Genomic DNA, 21,506 nt, shown 5'->3' on the forward strand with positions numbered 1-21,506 from the left:
AAGTAGGCTAAGTATACATATTCAGGGTTTCTGTGCGACATAGGTTTGGCATCATTGCTTTATAACTAACTGAATTAGCAATGCATTGTTACATTATTTTTACCGCCAAAATTCTTGAAGTTTTGACCTTTTGATGAAGACCAAAGTCCATAACTGAAACATCACAGTGTCTCACGTGAGATAGTTAAAAACTATAAGGGTAACTGTATGTGTGGATTAAAACAGCTGGGCCACACTGGTTCTTCTTACTCAGAGTGTAGTAGAGGAGTGGCTGCAGAAGGGCTGTGTAGAAACCAGTAGAAACGGTGCTTGCGCAGTCTACGTCGTGCTTGTTGTCTTCATGTTGTGTAACATGGAGGTCCACGTGAATCTGCATCAAACCGCTGCTTAGTCCGCATTTGAACACGCCCAATGTCATGCGTAATACCCAATCGCACAAAAGATGCAAAATTCATCCATCCAATCATCGTCGAATGGGCGGAGTATTACGCTGCCGGCCTCACGTTGCACAAATGTGTCAAGCGCTCTGGAGTGGATGAGGATTTAGCTACGTGACTTGGACATGAGAAATACGAATTAAACGACAAAACTGTAAAACAACATAACGTATTTTCGTCTGTGGATATAGGATCCAACGCACACCTGGATACGACAGGTAAATATCCCGGTAGAAGACGTTACATTTGAATTGTCGTTAGCGAGTTGGCTAAGCTAGCGTTAGCTAACCAACTCGCCCACGGAACCCAACATGCAAGACTAAATGTAAACAAAATTAATTAGATAACTTTATTATACTCTGTATCTCTAGCAAACGCTACTATTGTATACTACAAACGTTTTTACATCTTCTGGAGCTCCAACAGTAGCATTTGTCACCAGGGTGTATTGCTAACGCGTTAGCTTGCTAAATAACATGTCTGCCAAAAGTCAAGAAGCTGCAGAGGCGCTCAGCAAGAAAGTAAACTGTAGCTCTCCACCATAGTGGCATTACGTATGGATAATAATTACAGTATTTCTAGTTCCTATCAGACTGTGCAATAAGCTTCATTTTTACACTACACGGTAATAATCGGAATATCAGATCGTGGACATTTACGGTGTTTGCTATTAAATTGGTTTAATAATAGTCACAGACTTTGTTTACATTGTATTGCATCAAACATTTATTGTTATTCGTGGGGAAATATAGAGTTAAGTTGTATAAATTGTTATATAGCACGCTTAGTTTTCCCTTGTAGTAGCAGTAGTAGTAGTATTACCGTCAGCTGTCTCCTCTTAAGCCCTGAGATGTACAGTGGTGACTGGGGTTATTGAGGTTACTGGGTTCATGTGGGGAGTGGGGTAGTGAACCATGATAGGTGTCAGGCTTGTTTTTCCTTGGAGTGGGTGAGGGGCTGTTGTTAAAGTCTGAAAAGGTTTCCATTTTTCTGTGGACGAAAGCAAAGAAAACAGGTATCAGTACTGACTTTAAATCCTCCACATAGCAGTTGTGTTTGTGCTTGTTTTTAGTTGTATTGATAATCTTAATCGGTTTTGTGGTGACCTATATATAGATACCATGGTGGGCTCTGTCCACCATTTAAAGAAGTATGCAAGCTAAACTTATACATGTTGTTTTTATATTAACTTTCAAACGAACGTCCGTTAACCCTTTTAACACCGCTCTTAATTATTAATTATCGCCCCTAAATAAATTAATGTTAACCTTAACATGCAGGTAGACCAAGTGTCCATGTTGCCAGACTGTTAACATCATTATATAATATTGTGATTTCATAACCAAATGTGATTGGCTCGGGGATGTATATTCCGCCAAGCATTCACTTCCGTATTGGCAGAAATGTGAAGTGTATTAGTGTTGTGTCTGAGATGATCTGTAGGATTAATTATCAGCTTCCTGAATACCCCATTCAGTCTATAGTATCATCCAGTTGCAACAATTTTTGACTGTTTCAAAAAGACACATTAAGATGTCAGGTTTTTTGTTTTGTTTTGTTTTTGGTAAAAAAAAAAAATTGAGACAGAAAGAGGATATTCAGGAAACTTGAATTATTCAGTTGACTTGTGAACAGAAGTTGCATGGTCCCAGTTGTTCTTTTTTTATTGCTACACATGCATTTTCTTTTTCTTTCACAACACATGAATACTCTGTTGGAAAACAAGGCATATCAAGGTTACTGCTCACATTGGATATCTAACAGGGAAAAATAATTTTCTACTCTGGAAAGGAAATACCATGATCACAGTTTTTTGGCTGCAGCTGTTGTAAATTTGCAAGCTCTTCAAAGAGCTATAAGGATTTAAGAGAATGTATCATTATGGCAGATCAGCTAACAGAAGAGATATCTTGTGAGTTTCCTGTATTGTGTCACCTATAAGCAATTCTGATGTTCAATTTCTAAACAAATTCAGGAAATAAATGAGTGTGCAGTTCTGCCCTTATCCACCGTAGAGCACAGATCAGTTCTTTTAAAAAAAATATCTGTGAACTTGTGTGCACTGTGTGCGTATGATTATTAGAATAGCTCTTTTAAGAACTTTTAACAATAATGTCCAGATAATTATAGTTACCAAATTCTATCCATACAAGTAGGGTTGAAACAAGGCATGCTCCTCAGATTTTCCTTCTCAAAGCCTTGTTCATCATCTGGTTATTTTTTTTGTTCTTGTTTTCTTGTTTTATCAAATCATAGCAATTTTATCTTACTTGTGCAATCCAGTACATTGACACTGTAAATTGTATGTTTCTAAGTATTTCATGATTATGAAGATGAGATGAGTGTAATCCTGTGACTATACACATCAATGGTGTAAACAAACTATTAACAGGGTGACATTATGGTTCAATAATTGAATTAGGGATAGGTAGTACATTTAAATCAATAGAATTAGTGGCTAAAATGACTGCCAACTGCAATGCATTACTCAAAGAAGCCCATTGCTATCCCGGGTAAGAACTGAGAAACATTTTTGCTTTGTAAGAATTGAGAGTCCAGATAAGTAACCTGGATCAGCACGTTGACCTAAGAGTGTTTTTTTTCAACTGTGTTTGTGTGCTCTACAGTGGAGGCAAAGCCAGATCATCAGACCTACACCGTAGTAATCTTAGCTCTGCGTCTGTGTGCTGCACTCACACAGTACAGGTATAATAGGAGGATGGCTTATATGCTTCCAAATTGAGCAAGCTGTTTATGTAATCCTGCAGCGACGACCTGTAGAACAGTGCAGGATATTTTCACAGGCTTCACTTTGCACCTCTCAGTATGTCTCCCTTGTTCTCTGTGGCTCACTAATCTTGTCTCACTGTTTGTGTACATTTAGGGAGCTGCAGAATGTCTTTGCTTGTTTTTTGAATGGTAAAAAAATGCGAAGAGAAATGTAACACCTAGTAGTAGTAATATCTTGGCATGCTGAGTTTGAAGACTTGAAATTCTAACTTAAATACGGAGAATGATTTTAAGTCAGTTTGGGTTTAGATACTCTTTGTTCATAAACATTAGATTAGTTACTCGTAGTGTCTTTGGAGGATTTCAGTTCCTTCTGCTTTTGAAAAAGCTGAAGGAAATGCTTCTGCTGGCAGCAGCTATGCTGCAGCAGATTGTCACATTATTATTGTGTTTTTGTTAGTGTGTAAAGACTGCCATTTGGTAGATTTCTGTTCTGGCGTTGGCAGTATTGATGGGTGAAATGTGCCTGTATGTGTAAATCGTAGATGAGTCAGTTTGGTGTTCAGACAGTTCCTTAGTATTAGATAACAAGGCAGATTGTGTTTGTTCACATTGAAGAAAATTTTAAAAAGTGTTCATACATCAAACACTTCACCTCCAGATATTTGTTATTTCACAATAATAGGTCTGGCATTATATAGGACATAAACTAGTTTGATTTTCTTTGCCATTATCTTTCTCTTTTTTCTTTTGTTAGAAACTACATGCATTTTAGCCCATCATTTAATCACACTCATTTCTGAATTCATTACAGGGAAAGCACTGGTGTTGGTCATTACCTGACAGAATTGTTCCTGAACACACCTCAGTGCAATTAAGCAAAGGCTAATAAGTTTAACAATACACCTCCTCATTCCAGCCTGATTAAAGTTTCATACACCGACTCTCAGCAGGATTTCAGAATATAGTGTAGTCGATCTTGAAAAACTACGTGCATATTCAGTATGCATAATAAATATGGTTCTGTTGGTGTACTGCTCTGATACACTTTGAGGTGAGGAAAGAAAGTGGAATTTCTCACATCTGCAAATAAATAAAGAGATCAATAAATTGTAAGGAGTGCTAAGACAGTTGCAAAATACCCTTGAATACCCTCCAAAAATAACCTGTCACTGTCTCCTTTAATATTGCAACTGCTACCTGAAAAAAGTAATTTTATTTAGGAAAAAAACATATTTAGGAATATGATTTATGAAGTGTGATAATATTATAAGACTGAAAACCAGAAAAAAAAAAGAAAATTAATCATGTGAAGGGTTAGTTTCCTTTTATTTAACATTGAAAACTAGAATAAAAATGGGCTTTATTTTAAAGCAGATTTTGCCATGTAAAATACAGGTATTATAGTTCTATACAGACCCTACAGTGTGCAGTTTGCATTTCCTTACTTAACTCTTATACTTATGCATTAACCCCTTCACATGGTGAACCAAAGCAGACCCAGAGATTCCATAGAGCACCTGTGTGTGTAGCTACAACTCTTTAAACTACGAATTTCTTTGTAGCTTATACAAGGTTAAAGGCCAAATTATGCACAGTTTTTTTTCTAGTCTTTGCAAAAAAATAGATATAATCCTGTAGACTCTGTTCAAATACAATGTGCTATGGTAGAATATGATTCCAAACACTTTGTTGTCCTCTGGGGAAATTTGACATGGAGTCCAGAGTTGATTGCATTTGAGTCTGTGTCAGATTTCCCCAGGAAGACAACAAAGTGTTTTTTATTTACCATACTGTATTGTATCATACCCCTGTGTTTAGCTTCTGATTGTATTTTCATCACAACATTAATTGATTCAAAAACAGTCACGTTAAGTAAAGTACACTGCTGTTGCATTCTAGGGGTTTTTAGGCACCTCACAAATCAATTCGATTCCGACTCAGAGGGCTACGATTCGATTCCTAATCAATTATTGATGCATTTTGATGCTCTTGTTTTTTTATGTTTCTGTTGTTCTCACTGTCACACATAATAAAAACATTACATTTGTGTTTAAAAAAGAGATACGTTAAATTTCCACTATCCTCTTATGGAAGATGTGTGTAAACTGGAAATTTACAATTGCACCGAACTAAAGATAGCATTAAATATAAATATTAAATAAGTAAATTATTATCGATTGTTGGACATTTATAAATTGATTCAGAATCTTCCAAATCCTCATCACGGTGAATCTAAGAATCAATTTTTTTCTCTCACCTCTTTTGCATTCTAACAATTTACGGTCTAGAAAAGACTTTCAAAGTGCCCTTAGACTTTACTTTAAAAAGTACATTAAGTCTACCACAGTCTCATAGCACAAGACAGCATATTGTGTCTGCAGGGGTTTAGTGAATTGTGACCTGATCTTTATTTCTCAGGGTGTTAACTTTCTGGTTTCCATTTTCACAGAATTGCATGTTTATGTTTAGCTTTACATCTTCATTCAGGAAAAGATGGAGAAACATACTATTGCTTTATGTTATTCCCTTTTTTGAAGGCTATGTTGCCTTTAGTTACATCATCTAACAAAAGCTGTGAAATAAATGTGTTAAAACCTGATTTTGCAGCTCAATCTAGATCTTTTTTTTCAGTCACAGTGGTCCCACTTCTAAAAAAAAAAGGAGAAAAAAATGTAGTTGAAACAGCTAAACTTTGCTATTATTGTTTTTACACTGTCCATCACTGTCATCATGGTTGTTTTGTTTTCTTGGTTTTACAGTGCTAAAGGACAGTCTTCACTCTCAACATTCAGCCCTGATTAAATGAGCGGCAGTTTATGGTCACCACATGGAATCCATTCCCCTAACTAAACATATGAAGACCCTCGCTGACCACTGTGAATGGACATATTACTATTAATGCGTGACCAAAGTGTGGAGATGCCCGGAGGTGACAGTGGTCCCGATGGGGAAGACCCTGCGTTACCGTCTGCTGCAGGAGAAGATGGGGCAGGAGGGGGGATGTCAACCGCACAACACAATACTGAGGCGCAATCAGAGCACCTCAGAGTGGAGGAAAGCGAACCTTCAGGGGGAGAAGTGGGGCAGGAAGACGAGGAGATGACTAGCGGATCAAATGACCTCTCCTCCTCGTCCAATCATAGCCCGGGGAGCGCCACAGGATCCACCTCGGCTTCGACCAAAAGGTATTCACCTAAATGATGTCGCCTTACTTGCATGTCACTCAGGCTGTTGAGCTGATTCGCTATAGCCAGTCAGACATTGCTGGGGGGGGGGGGGGGCATTGCGTAAGACAGTAGGAATTAAGGTAGAGCCAGGCAGGAAGACATGTATGCAGATGAGACAGGAAGCATAATTTTTTAATTGATTGATTTTATTGGTGATCTATAAATTAAACGCCAAAACAGAAGATCATCGGCCCTGATAATCAGCCAGGCCGAATTATTTGTCAACCTCAGCAACAGCAGATACTTTAAATGTATGAAAACACGTCATTTAGTACTGGAAAATTTCCCAACAACGTTTTGATTCTCTTTGGTAACAGTTAAATGTTTTTCTTGTTTATGTTTGTCCCCACTGTGGTTTTCTCCATAATAAAACTTTTCTAACACTGTAAGAAAATCTAAAGCATAACCAGATTTTTTTGTACCAAATATTTAAAGTTAGATCAATTTCAACGAAAGCATAATGTAAATAATAGGAAACCTTGAATCCATGGGTCTGCAGCAAACAGGAAAGGTCAAATCTTAATTATAAAGTTTCAATATGATTTCGAAATACTGCTTCTGGTTTGTTAAGCCATGGATCATTTATTTAAAGATCTATTGCTCTGTTAGAAACCATCAAGACTATTTCGGAGACATCTGTTTAGTGTTCAGCTGAGTCAAAAGAAAACACTAGAGAAGTTGTTTTAGTTTGAGCACCACATAATGGGAAAAATACCCAGACAACTTCAACATTTTTTCCAACTCACTTCTTTTAAATTTTTTCCCGAAAAGATGTTAAACCTTCCAAATGTGCGTGTTTGTGTTTTTGTAGCAGTGAGAATGCAGGTGATGGCAAAGATCAGGCCCACAGAGAGGTAATGATCACAGTGGCTGAGATGAAGAAGCGGCTACCATCAGACAAACGCAGTCGCAGCAAAGCCAGTACAGTGGAGGCCTTACACTATGCACTCAACTGTGTCAGGCAGGTGCAAGGTAATATTTTTTTTATTGTTTTGTGTCAGAGTAGTGTCATCACTTAAACTCTATAAACCTGATACCATAGTTGTTGTATTAAACCACTTGATGTGTGTTTTCCTCTAAAGCCAACAGTGAATACTACAAACTGCTGATGCGAAATGGTCAGGATGAGAGGAGAGACGCCACCGTTTGCACCCTGGAGGAGCTGGAGAGAGTCACTTCTGAACACACACTTAAAAACACGGTACATTTTACAAACACACAAGTCCAAAACTTTCTGTACATGATACCGTCGTCTTGTTCTTTAAAACACATACAGCTAAACACACATGTTTTTTTGCAAGAATTTGTTGGGAACTCTGTTTAAAATGTAGTTTAGTCCTAAAGAGGCAAACACCCTCTCATACGCCATGCCATGTCCGATTATTTTTACCTCACGCCGTGGCGGCCGGGTGTGTGAGTGTATGTGAGTTTACTGCTTTTGTGTGTGTCTGTGACTTGGCTTGCTTGTGTGCATGTGTCTGTGTCTTTCTACATGTGCGTGCGTTCGTCTCTCCGTGTCCGTGTGTAGGACTCCTTCGTGGTGGTGTTCTCCCTGTCCAGTGGTCGTGTGCTGTATGCATCAGAGCAAGCTCCCAGTATCCTTTGCTGCAAAAGAAAGTTCCTGGAGTCAGCCAAGTTCGTGGAGCTGCTCTTCCACCAGGATGTGAACGTCTTCTACTCACACACGGCTCAGCCACACCTGCCACCCTGGAGCAACTCGCACACAGGTGTGTTTAGATCATCATTTATGGAGGGTTTCTTAGTCTTGTGTAGTCGGCAAGATGTTGCAAGAATGAAATGGTGGATTGTATTTCTTTCTCAGCAGCAATCTTTCAGCTGTGATGGTGATTTCTAGATTTTTTTTAACAAGATAAAAAAAAATGGCTAGGCACATATATATATCTCCAGTTGTGGATATTTAATCCTCATAACACAAACATACAAGGAAATAAAGTTTTATTTATTTCTCCTTAATTTAACTTGTTAAAACTGTAAGGATCACTTGTGCTTATGCATATGACATTACACCAGTCTATCATAAACATTTTGGGTCTTTATTTGAATTGATTAATACAGACTGTGAGTCATTGCAATTAAATTCCTCTTCTCTCTTCTTTGTCCTGGCAGTGGGGGTCCTGTTTGACTGTGCCCAGGTCAAGTCTTTCTTCTGCAGAATCAGGTCAGTTATTAAAAACCTGAGATTTCAGAATGAAATTGTGTATCTTGGAGATCAAAGTTACTCCGAAATATTAGTTTGGAAGATTTCTCTTCAATATTTCCTGCTGTTATTCAAAAAGATCTGGCTTACCATATAGATATCAGTACAGGCAATGAATGTGTCTCTGTTAAACCTCCTCAAGAATGATAAAACAAGCACAAAGCTTTAGATAAAACAAGTTTAACATGTGTTGGTGAGACAGATTTTTTACTGTTGTCAAAGAAAATGTAAACATAAGCCCTATTCGCACAGAATAAGTTTTGCCTAAGGACCTCTGGTAATTTAAAAAATTAAAAACATCAGTTTTTAATCCTGATCATGTCTGTAATATGGTAAGTAAGAATGACCTACTCTATTTCATCTCACACAGAGGTCCACTGATGGTACTAATCCTGTACAAATCGGGATCTCTGTAACATAGAATGGTAGTTGTGTCTTACAAAAGTCTGTGCAGCTTTTTATGTTAAAAACTAAAATAATAAAGGCTGTGTAGGACAGTGTCAACAAGGTTTTGACCAATTTAGGTAATTAATAGTGATTTGCGTTGAGTTATTTTCAGCTTATGTTGGCTATTTTACTCAACTTATTTATTTACTTGTTACGTTAAACTATACTGTCCAAATGTATGTGCGCACACAACTGCTCTCGCACAGCGCTTCTCCTCCCTCCTGAGCTTCCCTTTACAAGTGCCTGATCTTATGTTGGTATTAATTAGCAATAAATTTCATGCCTAACTCAAATTACAATTTGAAATGTGTCACTAAACATTCAAGGATTAGGCTTCAACAGCTTATCTGTGGGAGGAGGACTGTTGTTGGTACATACAATCATAAATTAATAGAGTGCAAAGTAATTTCCAAGGCGTCAACTGCATAAAAACTGTTAAGATGACAGGTTCATATTTAACATGAGACATCTTGCTTCCTCATAGATGATAGGAAGGGAGCTCCTCTACTCTGTCTGATCAGTTGCAGATACGCTCAGGTGACTTACATGATCACGGTGCGTTATGGAAGAGTTAGGGGAGATTGTTCATCAGTTCAATATGTATGAATGTACAGGACACAGACAACTTCACCTGCAGAACACAGTGTGTATGACATTGCATCTTTTGTACGAACTTTTGAAATAAAAATTCACTGTTTTTTCATTGCTGCAGCCATGCTGCACCTTCATGTACTCCTTCAGCAATGTCTGTAAATTTAGGTACATTACAGACTTCTCTTATCCTGTGTGAATGCAACAGAACAAACCCTGGTGTCAGAGGGTAATTCATAAATTATCAGAGGTCCACAGGTAATTCTAATCCTGTGTGTACATTGTTTTTTTTTCTCTTTAAATCTAGATAAGTCAAATGAGTAAGGACAAATCAGACATTATGTCAGAAATAAAGATTAATGTCATTGTTTCAGGGGTGGGAAGGACCGTGATGGTGAGATGCGCTACAACCCATTTCGGATAACACCTTACCTACTGAAGGTTCAGGGAAAAGGAGGCATTGGGGAGGAGGAGGAGCCGTGCTGCTTGGCTCTGGCTGAGCGCATCATCTCTGGATATGAAGGTACAGTCATTGCACCACAAATTGCATACAACTCAACCTGTGAATGCCTTTATTTTAATGTAAAGATTTTAACTACTGATTTTCCCTTACAAAGAAATCCCAACTTTGGCTACTTCCTTCATAAAAAGTATCTAACATTTCTCCTATTAGTCCCTTAATCCTGGTGTTTACTTAGAAAGTCACAAAGAAATTATCACTTGATTCTCCATCCCTGCTTTCTTTGTACTTAATTCTGCATCAAACATGTCTGTTACATAACAGTGACATTTTTATCTTTTCTTCATGCAGCACCTCGGATCCCGTTAGACAAGCGCATCTTCACCACCACTCACTCTCCTGGTTGTGTGTTTCTTGAAGTAGATGACAGGTCAATACACAATCACACACAAACAATGTCTAGTTTACTTCCAGGTGGAGTGTTATTGTGTTGATGAAACCAATTTGATGGTTGCTCTCCTCAGGGCTGTGCCGTTGCTAGGATATCTTCCTCAGGATCTGATTGGCACTTCATTGCTCACATGCATTCATCCTGACGACCGCCTCTTGATGCTGTCAATGCATCGGAAAGGTAGGTGTTAAAGGAGGAAAAAGAAGCTTTCAGAAAAATCATTTGTGGATCTTTTTAGTTTGTTGAGGTTTATGAATTTGACAGTTTATAAGCTGAATAATGTAGTGGTTTATATATAAAGTAGTTAAATTATAACACATGATAATGTAAGTTCTCCTTCAGTCTTTACTCTGATGATAACTCATGAACTCTACTCTTAATTCCTCTGTTGTTGACATTTCCTTTTAATGTCAGTGTTAAAGTATGCCGGCCAGTCTCCATTCGAGCATTCTCCGGTGCGTCTTCGCTGTCAAAACGGAGACCACATCACCTTAGACACCAGCTGGTCCAGCTTCATCAACCCTTGGAGCCGAAAAGTGGCCTTCATCATTGGACGGCACAAAGTCAGGACGTGAGTGGCACAACAGAAGTTGCTAAGAGACTGTTTAAATACATGACATCATGGTAAAGACAACATGACTGTGTTGTCTTCTTTTGCCACCAGGAGTCCCTTGAATGAGGATGTGTTTGCTGCTCGGACCAAGGACGATGTCCTGGTCACACATGAGGAAATAAAAGATCTACAAGCAAAGATCTACAAGCTTTTCCTGCAGGTCATTAGTCAGCACTGAATAAGCTTATTTCAATTATTTGTTATCATTCATTAAGAGAAAATGAGCAAATTCTTGCAGGTCAAAGCACCAATACTGACATTAAAATTACTTCATTAATTTAAAAAATCTCTTTTTGCTTTGCTAAATCTTTTGGCTTTATCAATTCAAAAATGTTATTGAGTTTATTCCTTATTTACTCACTTTTTTTGTATCTCTTCTCCACAGCCGGTCCATAACAACGGTTCCAGCGGTTATGGCAGCTTGGGGAGTAATGGCTCTCATGAGCACTACATCAGCGTAGCTTCCTCAAGTGACAGCAATGGTAACATGTGGGAGGACTCGCACAGGGAGCCGGTGAGACATCACAGTGACATCACAGACCAGGAGAACACTGGTTACCCTGTGGCAGAGTTTAATGATGCTTTATTTATGTGTTATTGTAGATGACCCTGCAACAGATCTGTGCTGATGTGAACAGAGTCAATGGCTGGGGACAGCAAGCTTATTTGGGCACCAGCCATAAAAATGCTCTTCTTAGCAAACCTGTTAAAGGTAAGGCAGCACTTAAGAACTTAACCATTAAAATGTACTTTCTTAAGATGTGAAAAAATGGGCTAAATTCCCTCTCTGCTTTTCCAGGACATCTCCTCCCCACAGTAACCAACCCTGAGGTCAGAGATCATGAAGAGGGCAGAAAACAAACACACATTCCCTCCTATCAGCAGATCAACTGTGTAGACAACATCATCAGGTGTGTGAAGGAACTATCAACTTGTCATTGTAAGATAAATTTATTATGGATAAAGCACTCATTTACTGTCATTCTTTAATTATTTTTGCCCATATCTATGGGACTTAGATATCTGGAGAGCTGTACGGGTCCAGCACTTAAGAGGAAGAGTGACTCTCACCTGGGCACATCTTCTTCCTCATCCTCTACCTCAGAAGATGACAAGCCTGCTGAAGCCACTGACACAGCTCAGGCCAGCTCAGATGGTATAAACACACATTTCCACACCACACTATTAGCATTAGTGCAGTGTTATAATCTGGTCCTTAAAGAAGTCACAATAACTGCTTTTTTTTTTTCCATCTCACCGATCAGTGGTGTTAGACAGTGGGGTGTCAGTGGCACCTACATCTGCAGCAGTTGTTGGAGCGCCGCTGACGGACATCACAATGTCAACGAAGGCCATGAGTGTAGTGTCTGTCACCAGCCAGTGTTCATATAGCAGCACCATTGTTCACGTGCCCCAGCCTGAATCAGGTACAAGAACATCATAGCAGTAACATTTAAATGGTCAATGTCACATGGTGGTTAAAATGTCATGGAGAAAAGCTCTGAAAATCCTCTTTTTCAGGGTTTTTGGTGAAGCACATGCCTGTAAACTAGTTTTGTAAAAATTCACCCACTAGTTCAGCAACAGTGCATAACAAAAGTTTTTGGAAAATGCATCAAATATCAGCATGGTATATAATAAATTTACTGATATTTTGTATATTTGAAGTTGAAATAGAGGATATGAGTACAGCTGCAAACACAAATTTTGAAATAAAACAGCAAAAATATTGCATTTGCTGCAATAGAAGATTCTGAATTGAGGATTATACTAAATAGGCACCGGTGTAGCTCAGTTGGTGGAGCAGGCAGTCAGAGGCTATAGTCCTCAACGCACTAGTTGCGGGATCAATTCCTGGTCTCAGCACATGATTGGTGCATGTCTTTCCCCATTTCCCTCCCAGTGTTTCCTGTCTCTCTTCAGTTGTCCCATAAAATAAAGGAAAATGCTCTAAAAACATATTTAAAAAATATTCTAGATACGAGATAGGAATCACTTCTGCCTAACCTTGAAGTAACTTCACTAAATCAGACATTACAGCAGGTTTAAAAGGGGCAAAGAGTTCTACACTAAGACTGTAAAGACAGTCCAGTTTTGTGTTATTTCTTTACATGAGTTGTGCCTTTTCATACAAAATTTGGTTGTAAAGCATTGATAATTTTAAGCATTTTGACTTCTTAATTTTAAACCTTGTCAGATTTTCTCCATTAACTCAATATTTTGTAAATATCAACTGAGGTGTGTTTGAGACAACATGTTGCTTTCCACAAGTAGTAATCCCACAGCTTGCTGTAGCTAATAGTTATAACATTGTCGCTCACGTTACATAATCTCTTTATACACTGTCCTGCTGGGTCCATAAAAGCTGAAGATAAAAAATATGCAACTAATTGTTGTCTGCCTGACTCTTGCAACAAATCAGTGCAAGTGTGGAGAGTGCAAAGATACACACACATGGGTTAAAGGCAAGGTGTGCATGTGCAGCATCACTACTTAAATATCAGTGCACATCAGTAATTTACTACAGGTGAATTACAAAAGTAGTGATTAGTGGTTAGAAATTTAAGGATGTAATACACTATTCAGATGTGTAAAGAGTCATTTTGAAACTGGGCAGTTAAAATGTTGATCTTGGCTAACCGAGGAGTGGAAAAGTTGATATACCATTTTTGGCCTATAAATGATCTGATCAATTACCCACAGCTGTCTGAACTTTAAGTCATGCGAATCCCCCACTGTACACTGTATCCAATATACTTCTTCCTTATGTTCTTCTGCAGAGGCCACAGCACTGGAGGATGCCCCGATGGGCAGCGAGCCTGCTGATGCTGCTCCAGCCCCTGTCCGTCCCACCCCAAGCCCGGCCACAGAAGAACCGAGGTTTATAGGTCTCACCAAAGAGGTGCTGTCAGCTCACACCCAGAAGGAGGAACAAGAGTATGTGGATCGATTCCGCCACCGCATCCTGCAGAGCCCCTACAGCTCCTATCTGCAGCTGGACAATAGCTCTATGGCTCACTCCCACCACCCGGGTATGCATTTACTTCTAGAATCACCATCTACATGTACTGCTATAGTGACTGCTGAGGCAGACTTGTTCTATATTCTGTGTATGTGTCACTGCAGGTGACTACCTTCATCCATTAAGTGGTGGTGGATGGAACCGCTCCAGGAGAGGAAAGCCCAGACACAAGCGCCCCAAACCCCATGGTTCCTCGGACAGCTACGCTTCTCCACCTGGCCCTCCTCGCCATGTCCCAGACTCCTCCTGGCCCTCCTCTGAGTCCTCCCAGCCTCAGATGGGGGCACCCTACAGCCAAGCAACCCAGCTCCAGACACCATTCTTCCCAGTGATGGGGTCTCAGCCCAGCTCTGAGCAACCACCCAGACCACAGCAGCAGCTGCCTGCAGCAACCCCCATGGTGTTGCAACCTCCTGACCAGACCCAGCTCAGCTACAACTTTAACATCATGCAGCCCACTCAGAGCTTGCAGGGCATGCAGGGCATGCAGGGCATGCAGCCCGTCCATATGGAGCCTTTTCAGAATATACAGAACATACAGAACTTTCACAACATGCAGACCATGGCTCCAGCCCAGAGCATTAACCCCTACATAACCCCGGTCATGGCTGTCATCTTGCCCAACTACCCAACTTTCACTCCAGGTTTCCCGTCCATTTACCCACCATCTGCTCCTTCCATGATGCCTCAGGCGCCAGTCGCCATGACAGGCTTTGTCCCTGGCAGTGTGCCCTTCCCTCAGCCTCAGGTCCAAGCGCAGCCAGGCCTCCACCCTCAGACCTCCATGGGCCCAGTGCTTTGCTCACCCAGGGCCAGTTCCTCTGTTGGGGAAGAGGAGGAGGAAGCTGGGCCTCATGCTTTATTTTCCAGCTCTCGCTCCAGTTCTCCACTGCAGCTGAACCTGCTTCAAGAGGAACTGCCAAAGCAGAGTGAAGGACAAGGCAGCACCGGACACAACCACACTGAGAGCCTCCATGAACAACATGTTAATGAGGTGAGTCTGCTTTCATCCGTCATTCTTCAAACTAAACATGACTGACTTTATACTTTAAATAAGCTTCCATACCTCTTCATATACATATACTGTTTTCACAGTGCAAGTATTATCTTTGGTTCTGACCTCTAACCCTTTATTTTATTCAGGGTGATAACCCCATTGAGTCTGGGAACCATGATGCGCAGTCTACATCCAGTGAGCTGCTTGATCTGCTGCTGCAGGAGGATGCTAGGTCAGGGACTGGCTCAAACGCTTCAGGCTCTGGGTCGGGGGAGTCTGGAGGCTCCCTGGGGTCTGGTTCTGGATCTGGATCCAATGGAACCTCCACATCACACACTGGTAAGAGGACTGACATGTGTAAACAAACACTGTCACATTACTCAGCAATATTAAAAACACTTACATAATTTAAATTTTTATAGTCTTAACATCATTAACAGATTCAGATGTTGACAGTTCACGACAGAATCAAGAGTTTGTTTGCAGCATACTGAGGTTACTGATGCAGAGTTCTCCCTGCTACAGGCAGCAGCAACAGCAGCAAATATTTTGCCAGTAATGACTCATCAGACACATCACGCAAAGCCCGCAAGACCCAGGAGCCACCGGCAGAGCATCAGCACAGCTTCGACACACGGGTGGAGAACTCACTGTGGAGCATGATCCAGCACACGCCTGAACGTGTCATGATGACATACCAGATCCACACTAGGTACACACAGCACTCTTAATGTTTTGTCACATACAGGTGTACAGTGAATTAGAATATCATCAAAAAATGGATTTATTTCAGTAATTCAGTTAAAAAAATGAAACTCATGTATAGATTTATTACACACAGACTGAGAAATTTCACTTTTTTTTTTCCTTTTGATTTGATGATTATGGCTTACAGCTAAAAAATAAAATTCAGTATCTCAGAAAATAAGAATATCACTTGATAAGAAAATGATTTTATCATAGAAATGTTGGACTGCTGAAAAGTATGAACATGTTCTGCACTCAATACTTGGTCGGGGCTCATTTTCCACAAATTACTCCATGTGGCGTGGCATGGAGGTGATTATCCTGTGACACTGCTGAGGTGTTATAGAAGCCAGGTATCTCTGATAGTGGCCTTCAGCTCTTCTGCATTGTTGGTTCTGGTGTCCGGTATCCTGATTTTCACAATGCCTCAAGGATTCTCTAGGGGGTTTAGGTAAGGCCAGTTTCCCTGACCTAATCATGTGTGACACCATGTGTCTCTAATATTGAACTTTTTCTATTCTAATTTTCTGAGATACTGAATTTAGCTGTAAGCTATAAACACCAAAATTAAAAGAAATACATAAATATATAAAGTGCTTAACAAATTTATTAGAACACCTGTCATATTTGTCTCAAAGACCGTCTAGCATCATGAAGTGCTTTAATGCGGACTCTTTCGTTTTCAGTCAGCTCTCCACGTTTTACCATTTTGAACAGGAATGAGGGATTTCAAACTGAATTCACCCAATTTGAGCTGGCTCACTGTGCTTCTCTGAGAAGTCAGACATGAATCAAGCATAACATTCAAGCACTAAACTCATTTTTCTGTTCAGGAATGCAAGTTAATAACTATAATTTGACATATTAATCAAGAAATAATAATGTGCTTTACTATTTTTTTTAGTTTTTTTGTAAATCAGTAAATTTGAAAATTCATGGATAACAATAATAATTATATTTTAGCATTAAAAATATCATTTGGGTTAAAGAGCTTCTACATATTGGTGTATTAACCATTGCAGAAACATAAAACATGATTTTGGTAATTACCAGTGCTGTTAATTTAGGGCAGCTGTGGCATAAACCTTACTTTGGTTAGGGTTGGGGTGGTCTAATAAATTTGTTAAGCACTGTACATGTATCAGTCTGTGTGTTATGAATCTATGTAATAACGGAGTTTTACTTTTTGGATGGAATTACTGAAAAAAAATCAACTTTCTGAGGATATTCTACTTTATTGAGATGCAGCTGTATTAAAAACATCCTCAGAAAACCTTGTCTTTAAGCAGTTAAACATCTCAGATTCTATGCTGTGTGGTTAATATGATGCTTTTGATCAGAGATACATATATATATATCTCATGTAACAGGGAAACTTAATTTAAGTTGACCAGCTGTAAAAATTTAGTTCGATGTTTAAAATTCTTTTATGTGGACTATTACTGTATATTTGAATCTCTTATTTTTTTGGATTCAAAGTTGTTTTCTAGCCAGAGAAGCGGGTAAAAACAGTAAACATTTGTATTTAGGGCACCCTCTGCTGGTTTAACTATGTATTTCACATATTTTCATGCATTTTGTCTGCTATCCTCAGGGACCAGAATGAGGTGTTAGCAGAAGACCGGGAGAAGCTCCGGGCGCTTCAGCCCCACCAGCCGTGGTTCACCCAGGAGCAGAGGGAGGAGCTGGCAGAGGTCCACCCGTGGATCAAAAAGCACAAAATCCCAACAGAGATAGACACACAGGTGAGGATCTACTAAAAAGCCCTACAAACACATTAATAGATGCACGATGTTTGATTTCTGCCAGTATCTGTTATACCTGTATTTACAAATAAATTTTAGTCCATACTGATATCAATGCCAATATACACACGTAGTTAAAAACCTAAAACTTAAGTTCTTGAAACACACAATTTAAAGTTTGCAGATGAATGAATTCACAATCTTTAATCCTTAAAACCCACTTCGAATTTTAAGGAATGAGGTTGAATAAAGAAAAAGCATTCAGCTAATGTAGATCTGTCGTCACCAATATCATGCCAACATTATCATGCACCCTTACAAATATTTCTATCTTCTTGACCGTGCTCATTTTAGACCTTATTCTGGGTTTCATAGGGTTGCATCGATTGCAGTGCAGGTGCAGTGGTCACCCACTCTCCTCACCCTCCTGCCCCTGACAGCTCGTCCATTCTGGAGAGCCCACAGCAGGACTCTATCGGACCAGTGGTGGACACTTGAGAGAACCTTGAAGCCAAAACAACCAACTTTACAATGAACCAGCCCTGCCAGGAACCTCCACCACTACCACCACGCATCTCTTCTGACCAATCTGGAGGAGTGGCGTCCTGTGCATTAGTTTGAAGTTTAATGTGTATTTTCAAAGGTATCAGAGGCTGGACCAGGCCCTGGGAGCAATGGAGGAGAAAGCGACGGGCATTTTTTCTTAGTCAGCCTATTTTGACTGCCTTTTTTGGACCATAAATATTATACCTCTCGTCTTTTTCGAGCCCCTGTTGGGGTTTAGTTTGTCTTTAAGACTGACCAGAACCTTTAGCACCATGAGCCTCTTTGATGCTCAGTATAAGATGATGGTTTCATGGTTGATGCCCCCTGAACATGAGCACTGTGTACATTCATCCAGCCTGTGTGATGGATGTGACTGGGTGATGAGGCAGAGACAGAGCTGGCCCAGTTTGAGTATCAGAACACACCGGACTCCTCTGGAGTACAGGCTGTACAGTATGTGTACCACATCACCTCCATCGAACACTCTTACTATGGTTGACACATGGTAGGTTTTCTCTCGATGAGCACTTAAGACAAAGACACATTTGCTGCTCTGTGTTTATAATGTTAGGATTTAAGCTTGTAAGTTAATTGGTATTGGAGTGTACTCTCTTATTCCATAGGTTGGGTTCTTCTTGTCCAGATAATCAGTTTTTATGTTCCTTTGACTCACCGAAAACAGCAAACATTTGGATTAGTTCAAATTGTATGTAATCGCTAGAACACATGCCCACCCAAAGATCCGACAATGTCCCGGTATCCCTCCTTATCACCTTACAACACCAATAGCTCTTATTATCAACAGACAGATCTCTGCACCATTTTGCCCTCTGATCCTGGGTTTACTTTCTGAATGAATTTCCTCCTTAAACTCTGTGTAGCTGTCTGTGTGACTGAATGTGTGTGAGGGAGAGGATTTAGCCTACCCAGTGTAGTTCTGTGAATGTTTCTCACCTTTTCTTGTACTGGATTCAGATGGGCAGTTGTGAATGTTTTTGTGCGCATGTGGGCGTGTCTGTTTGTTTGTTTATATGTGTGCGTGATTGTGTGGATGCACTGATCGACTGAGAGCTGCTTCCTTCTTTACAGTTGTCCAACAGTGCAAGACAGACCAGGGTTTTCTACCATTTTTAGATGAAAAGTATATTACAGTACCATGTATTTTATAGAAAAGTACACAAAAATAACTTCACAAAGTGTATAAAAAGCCATTTGTCTTGAATTCAGGGACTGTTTGTTTGTGGCACAATGGAATGAATAAATGATCTATTACCTAATGTGTATCTGAATGTATGATAAGCACAATGCTGCACACAAAAATAAGTTACAAAGACATACAGCTTATAAAATGGTGCTAACAGTAGGCTCAACAGAGGATGTTCAAAAACATTAACTTCAACATTCAAACTGTTCCAAAACAGCCCATGAAGACAAAACGTTGTCACTACAGCCTTTTTGAGTGTTTATTAAATAAGAGTCTTCTTACTGCAGCTGTTTTTCAGCTGAAGAGCTGAAAAAACACAGAGAATAAATTTTAATTTGAAGGATTATGTGGTTTTCTGATGGAAACAGTTGAGATTTTTGGCCCCGGTTTAGCTCTGTTGGTAGAGCAGGCTCCCATGGAGGCTACAGTCCTCACCGCACTGGTTGTGGGATCCTGACGGTATTTGTTGCATGTCTTCCCCACTCTCTTTCCCCATATTTTCTGCCTCTCAAAAGGCAAAAAGTCCAGAAAATAATATTTTAAAAAAGGAAAGAATAAAATCAGATTATGAATAATCAAAATAAAATACAAAACACAGGTGATTAAAATATAATCTCTCGTTAAACTGTACTTACCATTAGTGGGGTCATAAATGAATTGATTGATTTTGTCTATTTTTGTCCTGATGACCTCAGTTTTGTCAGATTCTTTATCCTCTACATTTCCCTGACTACAGCACAGATATGACTGACCATATCAAACTGTTTTCTTTCACCTTCTAATGTTGACAGTATTTTATTTTTTTTTAACTAGTGCAGAACGATTTAATAGTCCCTTTAAGATGAATTTGAGCATGCTACATGTAGTGATGGGAATTCCCACTTTTCAGTGAGATTATTTGGCTCAGCTAAGTGTTAGGGTACGGCTCCCACAGCCGCTCTTACAAACCTCAAACAACTCTTCATTTGAACTATTTTAGCAAAGTTTTGATGTTTGTGTAAGACTTATTGTTATCATATTAACCTGTATTATTTACATAAAGTTTGGTAAAAAAAAACAAAAAAAACTTCATGTTACATCAGAGCAGTTGGTGTGGGTATGAGCCGGCAATGTGGGAAAAAGATTCTGTCTTCATCCAGCCATGTATTCAATAACAACAAAAAAGGGGGAAAAGAAAGAACGGCTCTAAAACAGGAGGCAACTCCCATTATTCACATTAAAGGGGTAACTCTTTATTTGGGCGAGTTAGAAGCAAAGAAAGGCAGCCAACTTAAAAGAGCACAAGGCATGACGGAAACCCAAAATTTGAGGGTGCAGATTTTGCACCATAGGCCGAGCCAGAGGTGGCTTACAGAGCTTAAGCCCTGAATATTTACTCACAAGCTCAGGATCTTTTTGGTTGTGGACAGGTACACCACTACAGAAAAGTTTCCCCAGGTTTTTTTTCTGTTGATCACCTCAAAATCCTACTGGAAGTTCACAGAAGGTAGTTTAAGGAAGTGAAAATGGTCTGACTGTTCAATTTAATCCCATTTTCATTTCTTTGGGTTTGAAAAATTGGTCAACCTGCATGGAAAAGGCAGGTGGGTGAGCCTGATTAGCTACAACCACATACAGGCAAGAATGTCAGCACTAGCTGAGATTTTAGGCTACTGTGCAATGCTTATGCTTATGTGTTGCTGAATATAATCAATAACAGATGCGACAAAAAAACAAAATAGGAAACAGACCCTGCCTATCATAATATGGCAATGTATCTGTAGCTAAACTGACAAGTCAACTATTTTTACTTCAAAGAAGTTATACACACTCTGCAGTGGAGTCAAAAACACTATTTAACATTGTAGTTAGCATCATTTTCTGCACTGTGACGTGAATAAAGCCATATATGATGCCATTGCACTCACTCTAAATTTCATCCGTGCTGTCCTTTTATTATGAGGGAGCAGTCAAAATGACTGATTTTTAAACAGTATGCTATTATGGTTTAGATCAGTTAGATATTTAAACATATATGTTGCCTCTAATGTTGCTTTTTAAGGGGCTGCTATGTGTAGATCTTTTTAAA

General features: G+C 39.5%; 1 protein-coding gene across 1 annotated transcript; it reads left to right on the forward strand.

Moving 5' to 3' along the window:
* The first annotated feature begins 496 nt into the window (after positions 1–496).
* Positions 497–19,511, forward strand: per3 (period circadian clock 3). The gene is given in 23 exon segments (XM_041783434.1): positions 497–655; positions 5,930–6,186; positions 6,189–6,355; positions 7,209–7,369; positions 7,480–7,598; positions 7,926–8,124; positions 8,525–8,576; positions 10,028–10,176; positions 10,465–10,543; positions 10,638–10,744; positions 10,979–11,135; positions 11,229–11,337; positions 11,563–11,691; positions 11,781–11,889; positions 11,977–12,088; positions 12,197–12,333; positions 12,443–12,604; positions 13,958–14,209; positions 14,304–15,193; positions 15,343–15,535; positions 15,722–15,908; positions 17,538–17,688; positions 18,064–19,511. Coding segments are annotated over 22 exon segments (3,816 nt in total). The 5' UTR covers positions 497–655; positions 5,930–6,114; the 3' UTR covers positions 18,187–19,511.
* Positions 19,512–21,506: the final 1,995 nt, after the last annotated feature.

The sequence above is a fragment of the Cheilinus undulatus genome, linkage group 3 (genome assembly GCF_018320785.1).
Source record: "Cheilinus undulatus linkage group 3, ASM1832078v1, whole genome shotgun sequence".
In the NCBI taxonomy this organism is placed as follows: domain Eukaryota; kingdom Metazoa; phylum Chordata; class Actinopteri; order Labriformes; family Labridae; genus Cheilinus; species Cheilinus undulatus.